Source organism: Heptranchias perlo, chromosome 9 (assembly GCF_035084215.1).
Source record: "Heptranchias perlo isolate sHepPer1 chromosome 9, sHepPer1.hap1, whole genome shotgun sequence".
NCBI classification, from domain to species: domain Eukaryota; kingdom Metazoa; phylum Chordata; class Chondrichthyes; order Hexanchiformes; family Hexanchidae; genus Heptranchias; species Heptranchias perlo.
Genome location: NC_090333.1, coordinates 8,219,628 through 8,247,170, shown reverse-complemented (window position 1 = coordinate 8,247,170; position 27,543 = coordinate 8,219,628). Strand labels below are relative to the sequence as shown.

The 27,543-nt window shown below is 48.3% G+C and overlaps 1 protein-coding gene across 1 annotated transcript; it reads left to right on the top strand.

Moving 5' to 3' along the window:
* Positions 1-27,543, top strand: rpf1 (ribosome production factor 1 homolog). Its single transcript, XM_067989827.1, has 9 exons — positions 1-239; positions 11,991-12,047; positions 13,095-13,175; positions 16,381-16,476; positions 19,266-19,419; positions 20,594-20,676; positions 21,834-22,015; positions 23,002-23,128; positions 27,154-27,543. The coding sequence occupies exons 1-9, from the start codon at positions 39-41 to the stop codon at positions 27,193-27,195; spliced, it is 1,023 nt and encodes a 340-aa protein (XP_067845928.1). The 5' UTR covers positions 1-38; the 3' UTR covers positions 27,196-27,543.

Here is a 27,543-nt window from a genome sequence, read left to right as displayed (position 1 = left end):
CGCGGGGGGGGGGGGGGGGTGAGAGGTCACGCGGCACCATGCGCACCGGGAAAATGGAGCCGGAGAAAAAGCGGAAAAGGCGGCGGGAACCCGGCGGAGGAGAGGCCGAGGCCGAGGCCCAGGCCCAGGCCCAGGCCGAGCCGGAGGCCCAGTACCCGCCCAACTTCAGTGTGTCGGAGATTAAAAACAAGCAGCGGCGGCAGTTCATGTACCAGCGGTGGAGGCGGGCCCAGCGGAAGGTGAGAGAGGAGGAGGAGGGAGAGGAGGAGAGAGGAGGAGGGGGAGGAGAGAGGAGGAGGAGGGGGAGGAGGAGGGGGAGGGGGAGAGGAGGAGAGAGGAGGAGGAGGAGGAGGGGGAGAGGAGGAGGAGGGGGAGGGGGAGAGGAGGAGGAGGGGGAGGGGGAGAGGAGGAGGAGGGGGAGGGGGGGAGGAGGAGAGAGGAGAGAGAGGAGGAGGAGGAGAGAGGAGGAGGAGAGGGAGGGGAGGCGGAGGGGAGGGGAGGCGGAGGGAGAGGGGGGGGGAGAGGAGGTGGAGGAGGAGGAGGGGGGAGAGGAGGAGGGGGGAGAGGAGGCGGAGGAGGAGAGGAGAGGGGAGGGGGAGAGGAGGGGGAGGGGGAGAGGAGGTGGAGGGGGGGGGGAGAGGAGGCGGAGGGGAGGGGGGAGGGGGGAGAGGAGGCGGAGGGAGGGAGGAGAGGGGAGAGGAGGCGGAGGGAGGGAGGAGAGGGGAGAGGAGGCGGAGGGGGAGAGGAGGGGGGGGAGGAGAGGGGGGGGAGAGGAGGTGGGGGAGAGGAGGGGGGAGAGGAGGTGGAGGAGGAGGGGGGAGAGGAGGCGGAGGAGGAGAGGGGAGGGGGAGAGGAGGCGGAGGGAGAGAGGGGAGGGGGGGGGAGGGGGGAGAGGAGGCGGAGGGAGAGAGGGGAGGGGGGGGGAGGGGGGAGAGGAGGCGGAGGGAGAGAAGGGGAGGGGGGAGGGGGGAGAGGAGGCGGAGGGAGAGAAGGGGGGGAGGAGAGGGGAGGGAGAGGAGGGGGGAGAGGAGGTGAAGGGGGGAGAGGAGGAGGGGGAGAGAGGAGGCGGAGGAGGAGGCGGAGGAGGAGAGGAGAGGGGAGGGGGGAGAGGAGGTGGAGGGGGGGGGGGGGAGAGGAGGAGGAGAGGGGAGGGAGAGGAGGGGGGAGAGGAGGCGGAGGAGGAGAGGGGAGGGGGGAGAGGAGGTGGAGGGGGGGAGGGGAGGGGGGAGAGGGGGGGGAGGGGAGAGGGGGGGAGGAGAGGTGGAAGAGGAGGCGGAGGGAGAGGGGGGGAGGAGAGGTGGAAGGGGAGGGAGTAACTGGCCCAGGAGGGAGAGGGGGTTGGAGTGACGGGGGGGGTCGGGTACTTGAGGGCGGAGGAGCTCTGGGATTGGGAGGATTCGGGTCCTAGGATGAGAAGATCGGGGTTCAGGGGGAGCGGGAAGTGTCAGATCCGGGGCTGGAAGCAGCTCTCGGACTGGAACTGAGCTTCCAATCACCTCTACTTTTAATCTTCACTTCTCCCGTTGCCCAGTTTACTGGGAGATTTTGTATCGAATAGAATGAATGAAGGATTTGTGACAGCTCAGAGATGTGCCTAAATCCCCACCGCAAAAGTAGGCTTGTGCATTTGGCAATTGGCTGCATATCTCTCTCTCTGTATAAAATGTTGATATCAGATTCAAAGCATTATAAGAACATAATAAACAGGAGCAGGACTAGGCCATACAGCCCCTCGATCCTGTTCCGCCATTCAATAAGATCATGGCTGATCTTCGACCTCAACTCCACTTTCCCGCCTGATCCCCATATCCCTTGATTCCCCTGAAGTCCAAAAATCTATCGATCTCAGCCTTGAATGTACTCAACAACTGAGCATCCACAGTCCTCTGGGGTAGAGACTTCCAAAGACACTCAACCCTGTGCGTGAAGAAATTGCTCCTCATCTCAGTCTTGAATGGCTTATCCTGCGACTCTGTCCTCTAGATCTAGACTTTCCAGCCAGAGGAAACAGCCTCTTAGCATTTACCTTGTCAAACCCTCTCATGATCTTATATGTCTCAATGAGACCACCTCTCGTTCCCCTAAACTCCAGAGAGTATCGGCCCATTCTACTCAATCTCTCATCATTGGACAACCCTCTCATCCCAGGAATTAATCGAGTGAACCTTCATTGCACCACCTCTGAGGCAAGTGCATCCTTCCTTGGGTAAGGAGTCAAAAACTGTACACAGTACTCCAGGTGTGGTCTCCATAAGCCCTTGTACAACTATAGTAAGACTTCCTTACTCTTGTACTCTAACTCCCTTGCAATAAAGACCAACATTCCATTTGCTTTCCTAACTGCCTCCTGTACCTGCATGCTAACTTTTTGTGTTTCTTGTACGAGGACACCCAAGTCTCTCTGAACACCAGCATTTAATAGTTTCTCACCATTTAAAAACATTTTTTTATTCTTGTTTTTCTATTCTTCCTACCAAAGTGAATCACCTCACATTTCCCCACATTGTGCTCCATCTGCCGCCACTCCCTTAACCTGTCTATATCCCTTTGCGGACTCTTTGTGTCCTCACAGCTTACTTTCCCACCCAGCTTTGTATTGTCGGCAAACTTGGATACATTGCACTCTGTCCCTTCATCTGAGTCATTGGTTAATAGCTGAGGCCCAAGCACCAATCCTTGCGGCACCCCATTAGCTACAGCCTGCCAACCTGAGAATGACCGGTTTACCCCTACTCTGTTTTCTGTCCGTTAACCAGTCCTCTATCCATGCTAATATATTACCCCCAACATGAGCCCTTACCTTGTGTAACAACCTTTTATGTGGTGCCTTTTGAAAATCCAAATACACAACATCCATTGCTTTTCCGTTATCTACCCTGCTAGTAACGCCCTCAAAAAGCTCTGATAAATTTGGGGTTAGGTTTTTTGCTTTTGGCTGTGAATGTCGGTAAATCTAGTCCAGGGAGTAGGACGGGACAAAAATCCACAGTCTGGGGGTGGCAGTAGATAGTGGGAAGATACGAGTCTGAACTAATTAGGATGAGATGCTTCCTCGGACTCTCGTTCTTATTGCTCTGGTCAGTCTGACATTGCCACCTGGCCTTTTCCTGCCTTGTGATAATTCCTTTTCATTTCCACCCTATCTCGGAAGCTGTGTGTGTGTTTGTTTTAAACCTATTATTTTACATTGGCAAGGCAACTCATTTAATTGTACTGCTGTATGTATGTATCTTAATACCAAGACACTAGCTTGATTCCTCCTTTTGCCTGCTAACAGTGGCAATTGTTACGAGCAGCAAACCAGGTGGCTGCATGAATTTGAGAGAGTTTGAGACAATGACTTGCATTTATATAGCGCCTTTAACGTAGCGAAATGTCCCAAGGCGCTTCAAAGGAGCATTATCGAACAAAATTTGACACCGAACCACATGAGATATTAGGACAAGTGACCAAAAGCTTGGTGACAAAGGTAGGTTTTAAGGAGCATCTTAAAGGAGGAGAGAGGTGAAGATGTTTAGGGAGGGAATTCCAGAGCTTAGGGCCTAGGAGCGATTAAAATGGGGGATGTGCAAGAGGCAAGAATTGGAGGAGTGCAGAGAGCTGAGGTTTGTTGGGCTGGAGGAGATTACAGAGATAGGGAGGGGCAAGGCCATGGAGGGGTTTGAAAACAAGGATGAGAATTTTAAAATCACGCTGTTCCCGGACCGGGAGCCAATGTAGGTCAGCGAGCACAGGGGTGATGGGAGAATGGGATTTGGTGTGAGTTAGGATACGGGCAGCGGAGAATTAGATGAGATCAAGTTTATGGAGAGTGGAAGATGGGAGGCCAGCCAGGAGAGAATTGGAATAGTCAAACCTAGAGGTAATGGCATGGATGAGGGTTTCAGCAGCAAATGAGCTGAGACGGGGGCGGAGATGCGCGATGTTATGGAGGTGGAAGTCGGCGGTCTTGGTGATGGAGCGGATAGGTGGTTGGAAGCTCATCTCGGGGTCAAATAGGACGGCAAGATTGCGAACGGTCTGATTCAGCCTCAGACAGTGGCCAGGGAGAGAGATGGAGTCGGTGGATAGGGAACGGAGTTTATGGCGGGGACCGAAGACAATGGCTTCAATCTTCCCAATATTTAGTTGGAGGAAATTTTTGCTCATCCAGTACTGGATCTCAGACAAGCAGAGTGACAAATCAGAGACAGTGGAGGGGTCGAGGGATGTGGTGGTGAGGTAGAGCTGGGTGTCGTCAGCGTACATGTGGAACCTGGCGTGTTTTCGGATGATGTCGCCAAGGGGCAGCATGTAGATGAGAACTAGGAGGGGGCCAAGGATAGTTCCTTGGGGGATTTCAGGGGTAACAATGCTGGAATGGGAAGAGAAGCCATTGCAGCTGATTCTCTGGCTACGACTGGATCGATAAGAATGGAACCAGGCGAACGGAGTCCCACCCAGCTGGACGATGGAGGAGAGGCATTGGAGGATGATGGTATGGTCAACCGTGTCAAAGGCTGCAGACAGAGAAGGATGAGGAGGGATAGTTCACCATCACATAGGATTTCACTTGTGACTTTGATAAGGGCCTTTTCAATACTGTGGCGGGGTGGGAACCTGATTGAAGGGATTCAAACATGGAGTTGCGGGAAAGATGAGCACAGATTTGGGAGGTGACAACACGTTCAAGGACATTGGAAAGGAAAGGGAGTTGTAGATGGGGCAGTAGTTTGCAAGGAGGGAGGGATCAAGGGTGAGGTTTTTCTTTAAAGGGGGGTGATGACGGCAGATTTGATGGGGAGGGGGACAGTACCTGAGGAGAGGGAACAGTTTACAGTATCAGCTAACATGAGGGCCAGGAACGGAAGTTGATTGGCCAGTAGTTGGTGGGAATAAGGTCGAGGGAGCAGGAGCTGGGTCTCATGGTCAAGATTAGCTCGGAGAGGGCGTGAGGGGAGATAGAGAAACATGCGAGTTCAGGGCTTGGGGGGCTGTTTGACGTGGTGGGCTAGGGTAAGGGACGGAAACAGCTGAACGGATGGTCTAGATCTTAATGAGAAAGAAGTCCATGAGCTCCTCGCACTTGTTCAAGGTGAGGATGGAGCAGGCACGGAAGAGGGGTTTAAGAAAACAGTTTATAGTGGTGGAGAAGCCGGGGCTTATCTTTGCGTTCCAGGATGATCCTGGAATAGTGAGGCAGAGGAGAGCAGGACCCGATAGTCCTTTATGTGGTCCAGCCAGATCTGGCGATGAATGGCTAAACCAGTTGTTCGCCATAAACTTTCAAGTCTACGTCCCTTGGACTTAAGGGAGCGGGGATGGGAGCTCTACGAGGGGGATCGACCAGGGTGAGAGAAAGTAATGGTTTTTATGGGGACAAGAGCATTAAAGGCGGAGGTGAGGGTGTGATTGAGCAGATCGTTAGCTGCAGAAACATCGTGGTGAATGGAGGGCCAAAGGCGAGACCATTGGGAATTTGAAAGTGCCATTTTAAGTGACTTGAGAGAGTGTTTTTTCCAGGGGCAAACACAGAAGGAAGTGGAATTGGGAGGGGGATGTGGGTGGAGAGGGATACAAGGAAGTGATCAGAGATGGCCTTATCCGCAGGTGACACAATGGGAGTAGAGAGGCCACGTGAGATGGCAAGGTCGCGAGGGGTAGGCGAGTTTCTGTGGAGAGAGAGATTAAGGGAGGATAGGAGGACAGTGAACTCGGTGGAGAGAGAGTATGGTAAGTTGAGATGAAGTTTGAAGTTACTGAGGATGAGAAGTCACTCCATGCAGCGGCTGAGGGAGGAAAACGGTGAAGATATTTCGGCGAGAAACTTGGGGTGGTACTTGGGTGGGCTGTAGAGAACGAGGATTATAAAGGAGAGGTGAGAGGGGTGGAACAAGGTGAGGTGCTCAAAGGAGGAGAAGGTGCCAGAGGAGTAGGGGGACATTCCAAGGTGTGATTTGGTGATAAGGGCCACACTGCCTCCGCGGCAGTCTGGGTGGGGCAAGTAGTGGAAGACATAGCCAGGAGGGGAGGCTTCATTAAGGGGGAAGGTGTCATCACCCATCAGCCAGGTTACCGTCATGGTGTCGATGCAATCATCCACAAGAAGCTCATGGATGACAAGGGCCTCGTTCACAAGTGAACGGACATTCTGGAGAGAGATGTGGAGAGGGGCGGTGATAAGCTGATCCACTGGCAGAATCCACAGGGTCAGCTCTGGGCGGGGTGAGTGGGATGGGAAGAAGGTTGGCAAGATTAGCTCCTATTGGGCACACTGGGCCGGAAATCAGTGAGAGTAGGATAGGGCAGTCGGGGTTGCTGCTCGTAAGGAGGCAGTGACGAGTGCCTCGATGGGTCCTTTGGAGGATGCCGAGAGAGGCACGGAGGGAAGCCGTAGGCTTATCCAAGAGGGAGTCAAGCCTGGGACGGCAGCAGGAGAGTAGCTAGGTCGAGGAGTGCTGATGGGTCGGGGTAGGGTTTTGGGGCAGAATACCCACGAGGGGAGACGTGAAAGGAGGCACGACGACAGGAGCGAGGGGCCTTGGAGGGATAAAGAGAAAAGAAGAACGGGAAATAGAAACGATGGGCTCAGGTCCAGAGCGGTAGCCAAAACGCACACGCGAATGGACACGGAAACTCAAGTTACATAGGTGTGGTTACATAGCAGAATTGGATAGAAATGTCCTGGTGATAAATAGGGAATAGAGAGGAGACAATAGAAGGGAGTCCAAAGTTAAGGTCCTGTGGTGGGATACGGTTGACGTAGATTGGGTGGAGCATCGACGAACTGATGTCCCGGTTCGGAGACAGGTGTGGAGGGAGAGTGAGTCCCGAAGCTATTTGAAGGGTAGAGTATCGGAGGGCGCACTGCTGGACGTACTTCCGTGGGAATGAAGAGCTGGGAGGTGTGGGAAATTGATCACTGGGCAGAAAACCAGTGGCGAAGTTGGAGGTCACTATAAGATCCAGAGCGGCGGAGGAATGGATGACTGCCCAGGAGAGTGAATTTATGGCCCGGAACCACACTGTAGCAAAATAATGTTGAAAAACCAGTAGGGCAGACACAAGCTCAGCAGGTAACAGGGGGCTGGGCTTTAGACTCGACAAAGTTACCTTAAAACTTAAGCAACTGAATATCAGATCAGAGGCACAGCAGCTGAGTCTTGCAATGTAGTCCAGTAAAGTAGTGTTGTCTTGACGGCAGAGAAGACAATCAAAATCTGTATGTTCACAAGCATCAGCTCATTGTGTAATCAGCTTGCTTTAGCAACTGAAGTCTGCTTTAGGGTAGTCGACGACATATTACATTGGATTGCATAGAATCTATAGCATATCCTTCTATTCCTTTCTTCCTCACATGCTTATCTTGCTTCCCCTTTAAATGCACCTATGCTATTTGTCTGAACTACTCCTTGTGAGTGCATTTGTGTAGTGTGTTCAACACTCTTGCCGCTCTTTGGGTAAAGAAATTTCTCCTGAATTCCTATTGGATTTATTAGTGACTATCTTATATTTATGGCCCCTAGTTTTGAATTCCCCCACAAGTGGAAACATCTTCTCTATGTCGACCCTATCAAACCCCTTCATAATTTTAAAAACCTCTATCAGGTCACCTGTCTGCATTCTCTTTTCTAGAGAAAAGAGCCCTAGCCTGTTCAGCCTTTCCTGATAGGTATAACCTCTCAATTATGGTATCGTCCTTGTGAATCTATATCCTTTTTATACTATAGAGACCAGAATTGTAAATGCAAGAGATTTAGGACAGAACAGGAGAAATTTTTTTTGTACACAGCATTGTGAGGCTGTGGAATGCATTACTGGAACTGGGTAATTGAAACAGAGACCGTGTCAACATTTTAAGAATTGATTAGCTAGGTGGTTGAAGGAAAGGGGAACAAAAGAATATGAGAACAGGGCGGGCACAATGGATTAAGATTCCTGCTCGTGTAGAGGATAAGCAGGAACTGATGGGGCCGAACAGCCAGTTTCTGTGTTGTATTTTCTCTAACAGCTGCATCAGATGGTTCGCAGTGTTTCCTTTTAATGGTTTTTTTTTGTTAATTTTAGCTATTTTTGATAGCTGGTTCTGGTTTTTATCAATGCTTTATGTTGATAAAAGAGGTGCAAAACACTGCTGTTTCATCTGTTAGGACAGATTCAAAGTTACTTTGCAGTACAATGAGCACTTCCTCCATATCAGTGTTGAGGGAAGTTAAATGTGTTAGCACATAGAGAAAGCAAAGTACTTCTGTCACAACTAATAACACAAAATAAGGATATAGCAAGTAAACGTCGATCAACCTCTTCTGTTTGGGGCGTATAAAGTTGTGTTAGTTGAAATCTAAAACTGGGAACCTTATCTGCAGGCAGTGAGGCAGTTGAGCCATGCAAATATTGTGCAGGATTTAAATGCGGTGCACAGTCTGATGCATATATATGTATGTAAATGTTCTGTTTCATTTGGATACGTTGCTATATTTCTTTAAGGCAATATCAGTACGTGGTTCCAATTATCTGTAAAACTGGTTTGGTCTGTCGAGCTTTTGCATAAACTGTGGTCAGAAGTGACATTTGATCATGAAAGGTGTAATGACGGCAGTTACGCTCAAAACAGGTTTGTTCACAGCTTCCAAGAAAGTGCGGTGGCGGTGAAGTGAAGTTTTCATGTCGTGTCTGCTTGAACGTCGAAAAGCACCTGGCAGGACAATCAAACTGTAGGTGTTTTTTTTTTAGGTGCCTCCGAACTGTGACTGGATAGAACATTTTGAGCTGCATATCACTAGGTTGAAGTACTGGTGCTTAACCGGTCTGCTGGTGGTGGTGGTGGGAACGATTTTAAGGCGGTGAATTAAAACTTGTCGCAAGAAGCCTGCCCGCCATCTCCAAGGCCCGAGTTAGGAGCGGGTTGAAATGCTCACCACTTGCTTAAACAAGTCCGTTCCCCCAACAACGCAAACTCTAGAAGCTCGACACATCCAGGACTTGACTCTCCCTGTCACTGGACTCGAAACCTGCCCCTTCCATCACCAGTGTACCGTGGCTGCAGGATGCACCGCAGGAACTTGCCCAGATGACTTCAATAGGAACAGGAGTAGGCCATTCAGCCCCTCTTCCTGCTCTGCCATTTGATAAGATCATGGCTGATCTGTGATCTAACTCCATATACCTGCCTTTGGCCCATATCTCTTAATACCTTTGGTTGCCAAAAAGCTATCTATCTCAGATTTAAATTTAGCAATTGAGCTAGTATCAATTGCTGTTTGCGGAAGAGAGTTCCAAACTTCTACAACCCTTTTTTTGTAGAAATGTTTTCTAATCTCGCTCCTGAAAGGTCTGGCTCTAATTTTTAGACTGTGCCCCTACTCCTAAAATCCCCAACCAGTGGAAATAGTTTCTCTCTATCCACCCTATCTGTTCCCCTTAATATCTTATAAACTTCGATCAGATCACCCCTTAACCTTTGAAACTCCAGAGAATACAACCCCAATTTGTGTAATCTCTCTTTGTAACTTAACCCTTGAAGTCCGGGTATCATTCTAGTAAACCTACGCTGCACTCCCTCCAAGGCCAATATGTCCTTCCGAAGGTGCGGTGCCCAGAACTGCTCACAGTACTCCAGGTGCGGTCTAACCAGGGTTTTGTATAGCTGCAGCATAACTTCTGCCCCCTTGTACTCTAGTCCTCTAGATATAAAGGCCAGCATTCCATTTGCCTTATTGATTATTTTCTGCACCTGTTCATGACACTTCAATGATCTATGTACCTGAACCATTAGGTCCCTTTGGACACCACTGTTTTTAACTTTTTACCATTTAGAAAGTACCCTGTTCTATCCTTTTTTGGTCCAAAGTGGATGATCTCGCATTTGTCTACATTGAATTCCATTTGCCACAGTTTTGCCCATTCACCTAATCTATCACTATCAGTAGCACTTCGCAACCCCCACAACCTAGAAGGACGAGCAGCAATGCAGTGGGAGAACACCATTACCTCCAAGTGACACACCACCCTGACTTGGACGTCCGTCGCTGCTCCTTCAGTGCTGCTGAATTCCCAAACTCCCATCGTTGTGGGAGCACCACCACAACAAGGGCTGCAGAAATGCAAGAAGAATGCCCACCACGATCGGCACAGGGCAACTAGGGACAGACATTAACTGTGACCGTGCCAGCATTGTCTGCTTCTTGGGCGTTCAACCGTCATTCTAATGCCGTGATATTGACCCTCCATATGAAAATTGACATTGTAATCCTCCTTCAGGACATGAGCATGTAATCCAGGCTGACGCTTCGGTGTAGTGCCGAGGGAGTGCTGCGTTGTCAGCGGTGTCGTTTCCCTGATGAGACCTTAGCGCAAGATCCCATCCGTCCATTTGGATGGATATATTTTTTTTTAAATCCCATTGCACTATTTGAAGAGTAGGGGAGTTCTCCTGGCATCCTGGCCAATCCCTCAATTAGCGCCATCAGATATAGTTTAATTGGTCATCTCATTTATGGTTTGTGGAACCTTGCTGTGCACGAATCGGCTGCTACTTTTATACACGCAATTGTGACTTCACTTCAAAAATAGTTTTTAATTCTGTGGAGGTGATGAGGCAATTTATAAATGCAAATTCTTTCTTTACCGCTATGCTAAACAGCACTGCAGTTAGATTTAAAAACGAAGAGAAAGGCCTAACTCATTTTATTAAATGTTACAATTGCTGCAGTTGCTATGGTAATGATGTGATCAAGCTGACAATGTTTGAGTGGGTGGGTGGTTGATGGTCTTTTCATGAGAAGAAATGCATGAGAAGGAGCTAGACAAATGTTCGAGCCGTTTTTTTTTTAGTGGCATCGTGTGCGATTTACTTCAAAAGATTCCATTTTCCCTCCCTCAGGCGGGTATTTTCTTCAATGGAGTTTTTTTTAAGTCTCCCTGCCCTACAATACAGTGCCTAAATTAAAGAACTCTTTCAGACAAGACTCGCATAATCCATATTTATGAGTAAAACCACAGGAACACTGTTCTCATTTTACATGATGGAGCTGCTTCCAATGGAAGGTGATTCCCATTGTTGCTGAATTGCCCCATTTATGCTGCGGGCGGGTTCAGTAATAGAGGGAAAGGCTGCAGGAGCAAAACTTTCATTCAGGTCGGGCGTTCCTCTGTCTTGCTGGCCTGTACAGGTGAGCTAAGAGTCGAGCCCTTTGCTGAGCTGTCATCCTGTTTATCTTTGCCATCAGAGGCAGCCAGCAATGGGAGGGATTCAACCTCACTGGCGCTGAGTTATTTATATCTAGGCTGACACCAGTGTAATACTCGGGGAGTGCTGCACTGTCAGAGATGCCATCTTTCGAATGGGACGTTAAACCGAGGCACCGTCTGCCCCCTCAAGTGGACATGTGATGCCATGGCACTACTTTGAAGAGCAGGGGAGCTCTTCCCTGGTGTTCTGGTCAATATTTATGCCTCAGCCAACATCACTAAAAACAGATTATCTCATTGCAGTCTGTGGGATCTTGCTGTGCGCACATCGGCTGCCGTGTTCCCTACATTACGACAGTGACCACACTTCAAAAGTACTTAATTGACTGTAAAGCGCTTTGGAATGTCCTGAGGTCGTGAAAGGCGCTATATAAATGCAAGTCGTCTTTCTAGGGATGTGCTTGCTGACACGGGCAATCCTGTATGATAAAGATAAACCTAAGTTCTATTGGACTTTTTCTCACTCGACAGTTTTCACAGTGGGTTTGTAGTTGATGCTTTCCCCAAACCCCAACTTTAGTGCTGACCCAAAATACAGTTTTAGCAAGCTACCTTCCCAATTGACCATCCTTCTATAGTGTCTTTGAAAAATAACTAAAGTAATTAAAGAACGACTGGTGACTTTTGACACTTGTGGGTCCTTCCGCCTAAATTTCGAGCTTGGGCGGGTTTCTGATGGGGACCAGGTTTTGTGTACCTTCTGATGTTGAATGATACTAACTCATTTTACAATTTATCTTTTTTTAAAAATTATTATTCAGGAGCAACTGGCAGCCAAAAAGAAACGACAGAAGGAGAGGGAGGCACTTGGAGACAAGGTGACTGTCGCTTAATGTATAAGTTCAAAATGGATATCGTACCAGGGATGCGGGGCTTCAGTTACCTGGAGAGACTGGAGAAGCAGGGATTGTTCTCCTTAGAGCAGAGGGGTTATGGGGTTATGATTTCACCCTCTGGCACAGTTTTTGTTTTTGTGTCATCCAGAACCAGGGGCCATAATCTTAAAATGAGAGCTGGGTTGTTCAGGGGTGATGTGAGGAAGCACTTCTTCACACAAAGGGCCGTGAAAATCTGGAACGCTCCCCTCTCCCCACCCCCCAAAAAAAAGCTGCTGAGGATAGAGGTTAAATGAAAAATTTAAAAACTGAGATCGCTAGATTTTCATGAGGTTAAAAGTTACAGAACCATGGCGATGTCGTTGAGATACAGATCAACCCATGATCTAATTGAATGGCAGAACAGGCTTGAGGGGCCAAATGGCCTGCCCCCAATCTTATGTTTAAGCCTAGACATTGAGTTGGTTGGCTATTTCACCTTGAAGGGCATTGCCCGTTCTCAAGTTGGGATGGGGGGGGGGGTGGAAATTACAGGATCGCGATCAGTGACAGAAGCATGATTGATTTTCCCCTCCGCAGTCCACGAACTCTGTAGCACCCCACAGCTGCTGCCCCAATCAAACCTGGTACTTTTTTTTTTGGTCTGGTTGGCTTTTGTAGACAACTGTACCATTACTGGGTCATGAGGTTTTGTGGGGGGGTGGGGGGGGGGGGGGGGTAGGAGAAGGAGAGGAATTTCTATTCATCACAACAAACGCAGTGCTGTCGAGTGGATATGCGGTGCTTCCATTTAAGTTGAATCATCTGTAAACAGATGTTGCATTTTAAGAGAGTGCTCCATTTTTAATTTTCGGGACGAGGCGAGAGGCTCACAACCGGAGGATTGGTGCTGAAATCAACCGACTTTGCAGAAAGGGGTTTTTGGGGGTCCAACGAACGAGAACGTGCATTCGTGTTTAAACGCTACAGCGAAAGGGCAGAATCCCGTGTCTTAAAGTGTCTGTAACTTTGCTAACGTTTCTGTCCAAGGCACCACCAAAACCAGTTCCAAAGACAATTGAAAACCAGCGGGTGTATGACGAGACGACTGTGGATCCAAATGACGAAGAGGTAAACCTACAGGTTTTTGCTGAACAACTTCTGAACCATTGTAAAAGTCCACCTTCAGCATGTTGCCCTTGTTGCATTGTACTCGGATGTCCAGTGATGTTAATGTGTGTTACCACGGTTGAGTTAAACACCACGGGGTACAATTTCTGCTTTGGGATCAATCAGGAAACTGCATCCAAAATATGCTTGAAATTGTGCTGGTTAGGTTACAGTTCAAGTTTCCGCTAAAATTAATTTGCATAATCACAAATGTAAAATCTTCCATGAGCCAGTGCAATAGAACACAATTTTTTTTTTTCCCATCTGAAAAGTATTCCTTGATGTATTTAAGAGTGGTAACCTGGTGCAGTTTTATTAATACAGTTGAAAATGGGTTTATCAGCAAAAATGAGCATTTTTAATAAAGTTGTCCAGTCCTCCACCTGTGGGTAATCTGATTTAAAGGGCTCGATTTTAGGGTTGGGTTTCCAGCGGGGGGGCCCCCGAAAATCCCGATATGCGGTCACGTGACCGGATCGCGCCGCGATCCCGACCACTTCTGGGTTCCCCGATGACGTGCGGGGCTGCGTGCGTGGCCCCCGCTGGTGGGAATCCCGCAGGCAATTAAAGCCAGCGGGGTTCCACTTGAGAGTACTTACCTTGCTTGTTGAGGTCATTTAATGAGCTGAATCAGCTGTCAAAAGAGGAAGTGTGGGATTTCACCTGCATGGCAGAGTGTTTCACACACTGGGGGAAACAGTCTCTCCCCAACCAGGCGTGTTGCAGCCAGCAGCCTGTGGCAGGTGCCAAGGTGCACTCCACGAGGGAGAGCCCTCACCCACGCGGGAGGCCACCGCGTCACATAGGGCAACCCCTGCCCCCCACCACCCCCCCCGCCAAGCCAGAGGACAGACCGACACGAAACCGCAGCCCCAGTCCGAGGAACCACCCACCTACCCTGCACAACCCCTCAGACCAACACCTGCCAGATGGGTGGTGCGTGGACACCCTCGGAGGACGAACAGCATGACCAGCCCCAGCAGCCTCGCAGTCCACGCCGTCCGCCGCAGAGACGTGGAGCCCCCCAACACGGTGTTGTTGCACACCCACCTGCACAGCAGGAGGGAGGGCTACCGCAGAGAGAGACGCATCGCAGAGGGCACTATCCTCGCCACAGGGTCCACAGACCGAGGCGCAGAGGCCCGGACCTCTCCGAGCAGCAGTGCACACGGAGGCGCAGATTCGCTCGACATGTAGTCGTGGAGATCTGCAGGCTCTTTCATGCTGAGCTGCTCCTGGCTGGCCCCAGCACCAACTGCTTACCTGTCGCTGTCAAAGTCACCACTGCCCTCCACAACTTCTCCTCCGCATCCTTCCAGGGTGCAGCCGGGTACACCGCCGATGTCTCTCAGTCGTCTGCGCGGAAGAGCCCTGCAAATACACCTGCACCTACTCTGCAGTAACACGATGGGTGGCATCAGTGGTGGGTCCTCATAGTGATACCCAGGAGCGGGCATTATTGGACACAACAGACAGGATTCGCGGAGACATGGCAGTGGTGGTGCCAATATAATGTGTGCTGTTCGTTGCTCTGAAATTCAATATAGGTAACACCCATGGCAAACCCTCCGACACCCTTGTGCACCCCCTTCATGCTCACGAAACATTTGCCTTACGCTGCCTACTGCACATATGTGATGCATGCCCTGTGGCTGCAGCACAGGTGGTGGCAGGTTGAGTGAGGCTGGCCGTGAGGGAGATGCACGAGAGGGTGAGTATGGGATAGAGCCATGAGATTGTATGAGGATTGGGTTGCGTGTTAGTGGCAGGATGAGTACTGGCGAGGTGAGTAGGTGGAGGTAAGATGAGGATGGGGTTTGAGTGGGTATGAGAGGTGATGTGACCGAGTAGTGTTGGCGGTGCCGAAGGAGATGTGGGGTTGGGGCAGTGTTGTGGCAGACGGAGTGTAGGGGAAAGACTTCATGTTCTCACTGTGGCTGACCTACTGAGGTCATTGCAGCGCCTCCTGCACTGTATGCAGGTGGGCGATATGTTGGTGGCGCAGGTGACCCCCTCTGCCACCTCGAGCCAGGCCTTGGTGGCAGAGGCTGGCCGCTTCCTCCCGCCCGCCGGGTGGAAGATCTCTGTCTTCGCCCTCCTCCTCACCCCATCTGATGATACCTGGGGTGAGGCATCATTAAACTGGGAGCAGCCTTCCCCCTGGGCTGCTCCATGCTGTAATTTGTTCCATTGGTTGCAGCATCTGTCAGTGGAGGACTGCCCCTTTAAATAGAGCGCCTCCAGCTGACAGATCGTACTGCGCATGCGCAGCCCGCCTGACGCGCAGACCAGCAGCGCAGACCCCGGAGGAGCAGGTAATTGATTCCTATTAGTGTGTTGCCTGCTACGATCGCGCGGGCAACCCACTAATTTCACCGAGCGTGTTGACCACGCTCCCGAAACCCAACCCGCCGGAAACCCGCAGGCCTGCTAAAATCAGGCCCAAAATCTCTGAAAATGACTTTTTAAAAAAAACTATATTAAACTATTTAATACTCTCATTGGTGTACACTGGTCAGTTTCTTAGTTAAATATTTCTTGATTGTGAAAAACATTGATAATGTGCCTGTGCGCCTAAGAAAATGAGCACAATTTGAAGAGCCTTCGTGAACCAGCAGAATCTTGCAGTTTTGACTTGGGGACATGGCCAGTTTTGAGGGTGGGGCCTTATTCAGGCGAATTGAATCTTGAACCAGCATAAAAGATTGCGGAAAACACGAGCGTAAGTGGTTTTGGGCGTAACTCATCTACGTTTAAAATTCCCCCGATCTTCTGCGCTGGTTGGGCTGGAATCTGGGTGCAAAACAAGGGGAAACTCTACCTCCGATAGTCTTCCATTTCGAGCATTTAGGTGAAAGGATTTAAGCTTTGTTTTGTTTGGTAGAGGTTGGGGGCTGCATCCTTCCTTTTGTGCTGTTTTCAAGTCTGTTGATGAGATTAGAGAGCAGTGGCTAGGTTTTTGGTGCTCGTCTCCATATTGTGTTTGCTACGTGGAAAATTCTTGTAAGTAAGAGAATATATATATTTTTTAAGTGCTTTAAATTGGAATTGGACAAGATTGAAACGGGGCAAACATATTCCTTCTGTTCTGTGTGGTTATTATACAAACTTTCAGTTCAGGGGAATGAACGAATCGTTTTTTAAAAAAAAATTCCATCTTCCACAGGTGGCTTTTGATGAAGCAACAGATGAGTTTTCTTCCTACTTCAGTCGAGAGACAAGCCCTAGGATCCTTATTACAACATCTGACAGGCCTCGAGGGGTATGTGAAAGTAAATGCTAACCGGATGAAAGAGGCATATAATTCTTAAAGGGAAGATTTGTGCCAGTTTATCCTCTCCTGAAGGCACGGATTCCATGGGTGCATACAGTCCTGGCTGAATGTCTAGTCTCCACGGATGAGAGTAGATTCTGGCCTTTTATGTATCTCTCATCTCCTTTCACCCCACAATTGGTGTCAGAGTCTTGGCTGTACTCTGCACCACCCTCCCTAAACTCCTGCCTTTCCGCCTCCTTTAAAACCTTCCTCAAAACCCTTCTCTTCGTACAAGCTTTCAAGCACCCCTCTCCTAATTTCCACTTCCATGGCTTGGTATGCATTCCCCTATGTATCTCAATTGAGAAGCACCGAGGAATGTTTTGTACATTAAAGGTGCCACAAAGATACATGCAATTTGTTGTGGACATTATTTGGCTGTGCTAAATGGGATAGATTCAGAACAGATCTAGCAGCTCAAAACTGGGCATCCATGAGGCATTGTGGGCCAACAGCAGCAGCAGAATTGTATTCCAGCACAATCTGTAACCTCATGGCCCGGCATATTCCTCACTCTACCATTACCAACAAGCCAGGGGATCAACCCTGGTTCAATGAGGAGTGTAGAAGAGCATGCCAGGAGCAGCACCAGGCGTACCTAAAAATGAGGTGCCAACCTGGTGAAGCTACAACTCAGGACGACATGCGTGCTAAACAGCGGAAGCAACATGCTATAGACAGAGCTAAGCGATTCCGCAACCAACGGATCAGATCAAAGCTCTGCAGTCCTGCCACATCCAGTCGTGAATGGTGGTGGACAATTAAACAACTAACGGGAGGAGGAGGCTCTGCAAACATCCCCATCCTCAATGATGGCGGAGTCCAGCACGTGAGTGCAAAAGACATGGCTGAAGCGTTTGCAACCATCTTCAGCCAGAAGTGCCGAGTGGATGATCCATCTCGGCCTCCTCCCGATATCCCCACCATCACAGAAGTCAGTCTTCAGCCAATTCGATTCACTCCACGTGATATCAAGAAACGGCTGAGTGCACTGGATACAGCAAAGGCTATGGGCCCTGACAACATCCCAGCTGTAGTGCTGAAGACTTGTGCTCCAGAACTAGCTGCGCCTCTCGCCAAGCTGTTCCAGTACAGCTACAACACTGGCATCTACCCGACAATGTGGAAAATTGCCCAGGTATGTCCTGTCCACAAAAAGCAGGACAAATCCAATCCGGCCAATTACCGCCCCATCAGTCTACTCTCAATCATCAGCAAAGTGATGGAAGGTGTCGTCGACAGTGCTATCAAGCGGCACTTACTCACCAATAACCTGCTCACCGATGCTCAGTTTGGGTTCCGCCAGGACCACTCGGCTCCAGACCTCATTACAGCCTTGGTCCAAACATGGACAAAAGAGCTGAATTCCAGAGGTGAGGTGAGAGTGACTGCCCTTGACATCAAGGCAGCATTTGATCGAGTGTGGCACCAAGGAGCCCTAGTAAAATTGAAGTCAATGGGAATCGGGGAAAACTCTCCAGTGGCTGGAGTAATACCTAGCACAAAGGAATATGGTAGTGGTTGTTGGAGGCCAATCATCTTAGCCCCAGGACATTGCTGCAGGAGTTCCTCAAGGCAGTGTCCTAGGCCCAACCATCTTCAGTTGCTTCATCAATGACCTTCCCTCCATCATAAGGTCAGAAATGGGGCTGTTTGCTGATGATTGCACAGTGTTCAGTTCCATTCGCAACCCCTCAAATAATGAAGCAGCCCGAGCCCGCATGCAGCAAGACCTGGACAACATCCAGGCTTGGGCTCATAAGTAGCAAGTAACATTCGCGCCAGATAAGTGCCAGGCAATGACCACCTCCAACAGGAGAGAGTCTAACCACCTCCCCTTGACATTCAACGGCATTACCATCGCCGAATCCCCCACCATCAACATCCTGGGGGTCACCATTGACCAGAAACTTAACTGGACCAGCCATATAAATACTGTGGCTACGAGAGTAGGTCAGAGGCTGGGTATTCTGCGGCGCGTGACTCACCTCCTGACTCCCCAAAGCCTTTCCACCATCTACAAGGCACAAGTCAGGAGTGTGATGGAATACTCTCCACTTGCCTGGATGAGTGCAGCTCCAACAACACTCAAGAAGCTCGACACCATCCAAGATAAAGCAGCCCGCTTGATTGGCACCCCATCCACCACCCTAAACATTCACTCCCTTCACCACCGGCGCACTGTGGCTGTAGTGTGTACCATCCACAGGATGCACTGCAGCAACTCGCCAAGGCTTCTTCGACAGCACCTCCCAAACCCGCGACCTCTACCACCTAGAAGGACAAGGGCAGCAGGCACATGGGAACAACACCACCTGCACGTTCCCCTCCAAGTCACACACCATCCCAACTTGGAAATATATCGGCGTTCCTTCATCGTCGCTGGGTCAAAATCCTGGAACTCCCTTCCTAACAGCACTGTGGGAGAACAGTCACCACACAGACTGCAGCGGTTCAAGAAGGCGGCTCACCACCACCTTCTCAAGGGCAATTAGAGGTGGGCAATAAATGCCGGCCTCGCCAGCGACGCCCACATCCCATGAACGAATAAAAAAAAGTAATCATACATCAGCCGAGCCCAAATACATTTTCCAGCAGAATTTGTTGGATAATGATCAGGACGTGGTTTTCCCTTCTCTCCCTAAGCCCAGGTTTCTGGCATCCAATTGTGATGCCTTACTTGCTGCCCCTGCTGAATATTAAAATTTTGAATGGATGTTGATTTTGGTTTTCAGAGAACAGTAAGACTGTGTGAGCAGCTGGCAAAGATAGTGCCGAACTCTCACGTCTACTACAGGAGAGGATTGGCTCTGAAAAAGATCATACCGCAGTGCATCGCTAGAGATTTTACTGACTTGCTCGTCATCAATGAAGATCGGAAAGTACCAAGTATCTTTTTACATTTGTGAGCTTGTTTGAAACAACAAGAACTTGCATTTATATAGAGCCTTTAACTTAGTAAAATGTCCTAAGGCACTCCACAGGAGCGATTATCAAACAAAATTTGACACCGAGCCACGTGTGATATTAGGACAGGTGACCAAAAGCTTGGTCAAAGAGGTAGGTTTTAAAGAGCGTCTTAAAGAAGGAGAGAGAAGTAGACGTGAAGTGGTTTGGGGAGGGAATTCCAGAATTTAGGGCTTAGGCAGCTGAAGGCATAGCCGCCAATGATGGAGCGATTAAAATCTGGGATGCGCAAGAGGCAAGAATTAGAGGCGAACAGAGATCTCGGAGGGTTGTTGGGCTGGAGGAGGTTAGAGATTGCGAGGGGGCGAGGCCATGGAGGGATTTGAAAACTAGGATAGGGATTTTAAATTCGAGGTGTTGCTGGACCGGGAGCCAATGTAGGTCAGCGAGCACAGGGGATGATAGGTGAATGGGACTTGGTGCGAGTTAAGATACGGACAGCAGGGTTTTGGATGAGCTCAACTTTATGGAGGGTGCAAGGTGGGAGGCCGGCCAGGAGACCATTGGAATAGTGAAGTCTAGAGGTAACAACGGCATGGATGGAGGTTTCAGCAGCAGATGAACTAAGGCAGACGTGGAGACGGGCGATGTTGGAGGTGGAAGTAGGCGGTCTTGGTGATGGAGCGGATGTGTGGTCGGAAGCTCATCTGGTCAAATAGGAAACCACGGTTGCGAACGGGCTGATTCAGCCTCACAGTGGCCAGGGAGAGGGATGGAGTCGGTGGCTAGGGAACGGAGTTTGTGGTGGGGACAGAAATAAGTGGCTTCAGGCTTCCCAATATTTGGTTGGAACTTTACTGGTTTCCCACAATATATCTATTATTAAAAATTTTGTGTCTGCACGTGTGTTGCCTGTTCAGATTCCTGTTTTGATTTTTGGTCATTCTTTTATGTCAACATTTAGAATGGAATTCCTATATGTCACAATGTAGTTGCAGGCTGTGGCCAATGGGTGGCACTATAGTGAGTTTCTGAAGTCTCCCAGCACCATCTTGTATTTAATGAAAAACTTGTCTTTCTCCACTGATAATTCATCAAACTTTATGAAATGAAGACACTCTGGCTGAGTTTTTTTTCCCTAACCAAATACTGACAGATGGATTGGTCCTTAGCCACCTTCCCAATGGACCAACAGCACATTTCAAGATGTCTAGTGTCCGTCTAGCAAAAGAACTTAAGGTAAGATGTTAAGTAACTTTGTTTAGTGTATCCCAGAAGACGTAGAAAGTTACATCCAATTGTAGAACGGCTTTGCTTTATAGTTGCTTATATAAACTAATGTCTCGTGTTGAATCTTGATGGATTTAAAAAGTTGGCAACACCAACTGGATAAGTGAATTGTAATAATTCTAAGTGAATTACATAATGCAATTATTTAGTTTTCAATTTAAACTTCTCAACCAATGCCACAAAAAAAAAAGCCAGACTGGTTTGTGGAGCGTTGCTCTGGATGAAAGGCTGCAGTCTGTTGATGGACAATGACTGTAGAGGGCATTCGCCAAAGCCCCACTGACCACCTTGTCCAGGCAGCAATGTTTGCAATGCCTTTGTTGTCCGGTTCAGATATTTCAATTATCGAGCGATGATCGTCTAAACCAGTGACTGAAATATTTTGAGTGTTTCTAGGATAGGTTATTTTTTCCTGTCACTGGTGAAAGCTTTCTTAAGGGGAGAAGTTAGGAAACACTTTTTCACCCACAGGGTGGTGGGAGTGTGGAACACTCTCCCACAAATCTTATATTCAAGACTGAGGTGAGGAAGAATTTCTTCACGCAGAGGGTTGTGAATCTTTGGAATTCTCTACCCCAGAGGGCTGTGGATGCTCAGTCATTGAATATATTCAAGGCTGAGTTGGATAGATTTTTGGAATCTAGGGGAATCAAGGGACATAGGGATCGGGCCGGAAAGTGGAGTTGAGGTCGAAGATCAGCCACGATCTGATTGAATGGCGGAGCAGGCTTGAGGGGTCGTGTGGCCTACTCCTGCTCCTATTTCTTATGTTCTTATGCTCTTTTTAAAAAAAAAAGCTATAAATGCTAGCCCAATTAATAATTTTAAATCTGAGCGATAGATTTTTGCTAGAGAAGGGTATTAGGGGATATGGAGCCATGGCAGGTAAATGGAGTTAGGATACAGATCGGGCATAATCTAACTGAATGGCCTGCTCTTTTTCCTACATTCTTGGGAGCGGGTGATGGTGAATATGTGGCTGCAGATGTCGGTCAAGCACTTTTTAAAAAAAAAAGTATCCCCGGCACAGGCACAATGGACTGAATGGCCTTCCCCTGTGCTGTACCTACTACGATAACACTAATCGATGACTATCTTTGTTGCAGAGGAGAGGGAAGGATCCAACAGAGCATACGCCAGAAGTGATCCTTAATAATTTCTCCACCCGTCTGGGTCACACCATTGGGAGACTGTTTGCTTCCCTGTTCCCTCACGATCCGCAATTTGTGGGACGCCAAGTGGCAACTTTTCATAACCAGCGTGACTACATCTTTTTCAGATTTCACAGGTACAACTTTTAAAGTGTATTTTAAACAAACTGTGCTAGAGTTTCTACACGTGCTTGTTGGGAGTATATATATTTTCGTTTTTTGTAGTTTTTCTTACTGAAGCCGAGGCGGAAGGGCTAATGTAAGAATTGTGGGTAGGATAAAATGTAGCCATATGGGTATCTGAAATTCTTGACTCAGGATAAAAACACCTTAAAGCTAAGAAAAAGGAACCGGAAGTTTCTTACTTTGCCAACAAACAGGAAGGCATTCCAGCAGAGACGTGTGTAATGAAAGATAGTTAGCCACTGCCTATACCTTCAGACAGTGGTGCAGGATATTGGTGAGGTCAGAGCCCTAGAATCGTTTTGTGTTCAGCAATCTGTTCGATAACCTAATGCTCATAAAATGTCCAGAAAGTTTAAACTTGATGACCCAAGAGACAAAAGAACCAGCGGCGACATGAGAAAAATACATTTTTACGCAGCGAGTTGTTACGATCTGGAATGCACTGCCTGAAAGGGTGATGGAAACAGATTCAGTAGTATCTTTCAAAGGGGAATTGGATAAATACTTGAATGGGGAAAAATTTGCAGGGCTATGGGGAAAGAGCAGGGGGGGAGTGGGACTAATTGGATAGCTCTTTCAAAGAGCCGGCACAGTGGGCTGAATGTCCTCATTCTGTGCTGTATCATTCTATGAAGTGAATTATCGAAGTCACAAGCATGACCAATAAAATGGGTATAAAAAAAAGAGGGACAAGCTCTCTTAATTTAGAGAAGCATCTGAACCCAGCTGAGTGTCCCGAGTGCGAGTCTGCAGTCAACTGCTTAATTACAGCTTATATTAGAATAGGTCTGACAGACTCTCTTGTTAACTGTATATTACTGTAGTGTCTAATTAAATTCACATGGACTTTTGACTAATAAAGTAACATGTTGAACTGATGTCTCGCGTTAATTAGAACTGGAACCTAACAGTGCTGTATATATTTATTTATTTAAAGGTACATATTCAGGAATGAGAAGAAAGTGGGCCTTCAGGAACTTGGGCCGCGTTTCACCCTGAAACTTAGATCTTTGCAGAAAGGGACCTTTGATTCAAAGTATGGAGAATATGAATGGGTCCACAAGGTCAGTTATCCTTTTTGGCATAGGCTGCGTTTAACAGGACCTAGTTTATTTGGAAGTGATTTGGACTTTAATTTTTGTACCAATGGGTATGGTAGCATATTGGTTATGTTACTGGCGTGGACTAATAATTCAGAGTCATGAGTTCAAATCCCGCCATAGCAGCTGGTGAATTTAAATTCAATTAATTAAATAAAATTCTGGAATTAAAAAAAAACTAGTATCCGTAATGGTGGCCATGAAACTACCGGATTGTCGGAAAAACCCATCTGGTTCACTAATGCCCTTTAGGGAAGGAAACCTGCTGTCCTTACCTGGTCTGGCCAATATGTGACTCCAGACCCACAGCAATGTGGTTGATTCTTAATCGCCCTCTGAAATGGCCCAGCAAGCCACTCAGTTGTAAAATCTCGCTACGAAAAGTCATTATAAGAATAAAACCGGACGGACCACCCGGCATTGGACCACTAGGCACCGGACACGACAACGGAAAACCAAGCCCAGTCGACCCTGCAAAGTCCTCCTCACTGACATCTGGGGACTTGTGCCAAAATTGGAAGAGCTGTCCCACAGACTAGTCAAGCAACAGCCTGACATAGCCATACTCTTAAAATCATACCTTTCAGCCAACGTCCCAGACTTCCATCACTATCCCTGGGTATGTCCTGTCCCACCGGCAGGACAGACCCACCAGAGGTGGCGGTACAGTGATATACAGTCAGGAGGGAGTAGCCCTGGGAGTCCTCAACATTGACTCTGGACCCCATGAAATCTCATGGCATCAGGTCAAACGTGGGCAAGGAAACCTCCTGCTGATTACCACCTACCGTCCTCCCTCAGCTAATGAATCAGTCCTCCTCCATGTTGAGCACCACTTGGAGGAAGCACTGAGGGTAGCAAGGGCACAGAATGTACTCTGGGTGGGGGACTTCAATGTCCATCACCAAGAGTGGCTTGGTAGCACCACAACTGACCAAGCTGGTGGAGTCCTGAAGGACATAGCTGCCAGACTGGGCCTGCAGCAGGTGGTGAGCGAACCAACACGAGGGAAAAACCTACTTGACCTCGTCCTCACCAATCTACCTGTCCATGTCAATATTGGTAGGAGTGACCACCGCACAGTCCTCGTGGAGACGAAGTCCAATCTTCAAACTGAGGACACCATCCAACGTGTTGAGTGGCACTCCCACCGTGCTAAATGGGATAGATTCAGAACAGATCTAGCAGCTCAAAACTGGGCATCCATGAGGCATTGTGGGCCATCAGCAACAGCAGAATTGTATTCCAGCACAATCTGTAACCTCATGGCCCGGCATATTCCTCACTCTACCATTACCAACAAGCCAGGAGATCAACCCTGGTTCAATGAGGAGTGTAGAAGAGCATGCCAGGAGCAGCACCAGGCATACCTAAAAATGAGGTGCCAACCTGATGAAGCTACAACACAGGACTACATGCACGTGAAACAGCAGAAGCAACATGCTATAGACAGAGCTAAGCGATTCCACAACCAACGGATCAGATCAAAGCTCTGCAGTCCTGCCACATCCAGTCGTGAATGGTGGTGGACAATTAAACAACTAATGGGAGGAGGAGGCTCTGTAAACATCCCCACCCTCAACGATGGCGGAGTCCAGCAAGTGAGTGCAAAAGACAAGGCTGAAGCGTTTGCAACCATCTACAGCCAGAAGTGCCGAGTGGATGATCCATCTCTGCCTCCTCCTGATATCCCCACCATCACAGAAGCCAGTCTTCAGCCAATTCGATTCACTCCACGTGGTATCAAGAGTGCACTGGATACAGCAAAGGCTTGTGCTCCAGAACTAGCCGCGCCTCTAGCCAAACTAATCCAGCACAGCTCCAACACTGGCATCTACCCGACAATGTGGAAAATTGCCCAGGTATGTCCTGTCCACAAAAAGCAGGACAAATCCAATCCGGCCAATTAACGCCCCATCAGTCTACTCTCGATCATCAGCAAAGTGATGGAAGGTGTTGTCGACAGTGCTATCAAGCGGCACTTACTCACCAATAACCTGCTCACCGATGCTCAGTTTGGTTCCCGCCAGGACTACTCAGCTCCAGACCTCATTACAGCCTTGGTCCAAACATGGACAAAAGAGCTGAATTCCAGAGGTGAGGTGAGAGTGACTGCCCTTGACATCAAGGCAGCATTTGACAGAGTGTGGCACCAAGGAGCCCAAGTAAAATTGAAGTCAATAGGAATCGGGGAATACTGTCCAGTGGCTGGAGTCATACCTAGCACAAAGGAAGATGGTAGTGGTTGTTGGAGGCCAATCATCTTAGCCCCAGGACATTGCTGCAGGAGTTCCTCAGGGCAGTGTCTTAGGCCCAACCATCTTCAGCTGCTTCATCAATGATCTTCCCTCCATCATAAGGTCAGAAATGGGGCTGTTTGCTGATGATTGCAGTGTTCAGTTGCATTCGCAACCCCTCAGATAATGAAGCAGTCCGTGCCTGCATGCAGCAAGACCTGGACAACATCCAGGCTTGGGCTGATGAGTAACATTCGCGCCAGGCAATGACCATCTCCAACGAGAGTGTCTAACCACCTCCCCTTGACATTCAATGGCATTATCATCGCCGAATCCCCCACAATCAACATCCTGGGGGTCACCATTGACCAGAAACTTAACTGGACCAGCCACACAAATACTGTGGCTACAAGAGCTGTTCAGAGGCTGGGTATTCTGCAGCGAGTGACTCTCCTCCTGATTCCCCAAAGCCTTTCCACCATCTACAAGGCACAAGTCAGGAGTGTGATGGAATACTCTCCACTTGCCTGGATGAGTGCAGCTCCAACAACACTTAAGAAGCTCGACACCATCCAGGATAAAGCAGCCCGCTTGATTGGTACCCCATCCATCACCCTAAACATTCACTCCCTCCACCATCGGCGCACTGTGGCTGCAGTGTGCACCATCCACAGGATGCACTGCAGCAACTCACCAAGGCTTCTTCGACAACACCTCCCAAACCTGCGACCTCTACCACCTAGAAGGACAAAGGCAGCAGGCACGTGGGAACAACACTACCTGCACGTTCCCCTCCAAGTCACAACCATCCCAACTTGGAAATATATTGCTGTTCCTTCTTCGTCACTGGGTCAAAATCCTGGAACTCCCTTCCTAACAGCACTGTGGGAGAACCTTCACCACATGGACTGCAACGGTTCAAGAAGGCGGCTCACCACCACCTTCTCGAGGGCAGTTAGGGATGGGCAATAAATGCCAGCCTTGCCAGCGATGCCCACATCCCATGAACGAATAATTTTTTTAAAAAGCTGTAATCAGTTGAACCGGTTTGAGATTCTGGCTACCATATCAAATCAGAATGACAAGATCTTGCTGTCTGACAATGTGCCTAAGATTTAAAAATTAAATTTTTTTTGAGAATTGTGTTGTCGTCATGGGTTATAGTATGTTCTATCATTTAAGTTACTTCATTCCATGTTGCTTTTACGTAATGGTGGGGTGGGCGGTGGGAGGGAGAGTAAGTGATATGTAAAGTGTCATTGGTGACCAGACAATTTTGTAGTTGCCCCTAAATTGTAGGCTCGTCCTTGTCAAGTTTGTTATGATACAGAATAATTTGTTGGCCATCTCGAAACTTTTATTGTCTGGGATTAAAGTTAGAAAGTAGGTGCAGGTATGGTCATTGAATTTTTACTTTTAGCTTTGATTTAATGTCACCACAGTTTTCCCTAAATATGAATATGCAGGTGTAGCTCATACCATCGAGGACAGATTGAGAAATTATTGAGATTTGCTCCAGCTCTTCCTACATGTGCCATAAGTCCCTCATCTATTTCCTTTTTAGATACAGTGCAACAATATACGGTATATAAATGTTGGTCAGTAAAGATATCGATAACCTTTTTAGTAGAGGAATGAATCTCTTCCACTAGCTGGGGTTAGGTGTTTTTCCTGCCACTCAACATGTACTGAGTATATGCAGGGTATTTTGTATACCATTAATAACTTGCATTGTATTCATTTTTTCTTCAGCGTCACGAAATGGACACGAGCCGAAGAAAGTTCCACTTGTAAAGTAGGACTTGTAATGGGACTGGTCGATGTCATGAAGCAGGCCCTTTGGCAGCACTTTACATCTAATGTATTTTGGATATCCTGAAGGCAAACTAAACCTTCCTCACTATTTTTATGCAAAACCGACATCAACTGGAAACTTTACAAGTAAATCCTGGAGGACCAGGTGCCTGATTGCTGAATTCTATCGCAGTGTTTGCGTTAAGAAGTATTACAATCTCAAAGTTGGAAGTTCTGCCCTAGAAGCTACTCAGTCTTCAAATCAACTATAAAAGACTCCTTGTAAATGTACTTTTTAAAAGGATTAAAGTTTTGGATCATTAAATCATTCATTTGAATATACCCATC

Coding starts and splice junctions, on each gene's coding strand:
- rpf1 (XM_067989827.1), top strand. CDS start 39: ATGCGCACCGGGAAAATGGAGCCGGAGAAAAAGCGGAAAAGGCGGCGG. Junction 20,677..21,833: donor GTCTAGCAAAAGAACTTAAG/GTAAGATGTTAA, acceptor TCTTTGTTGCAG/AGGAGAGGGAAGGATCCAAC. Junction 23,129..27,153: donor AATATGAATGGGTCCACAAG/GTCAGTTATCCT, acceptor TTTTTTCTTCAG/CGTCACGAAATGGACACGAG.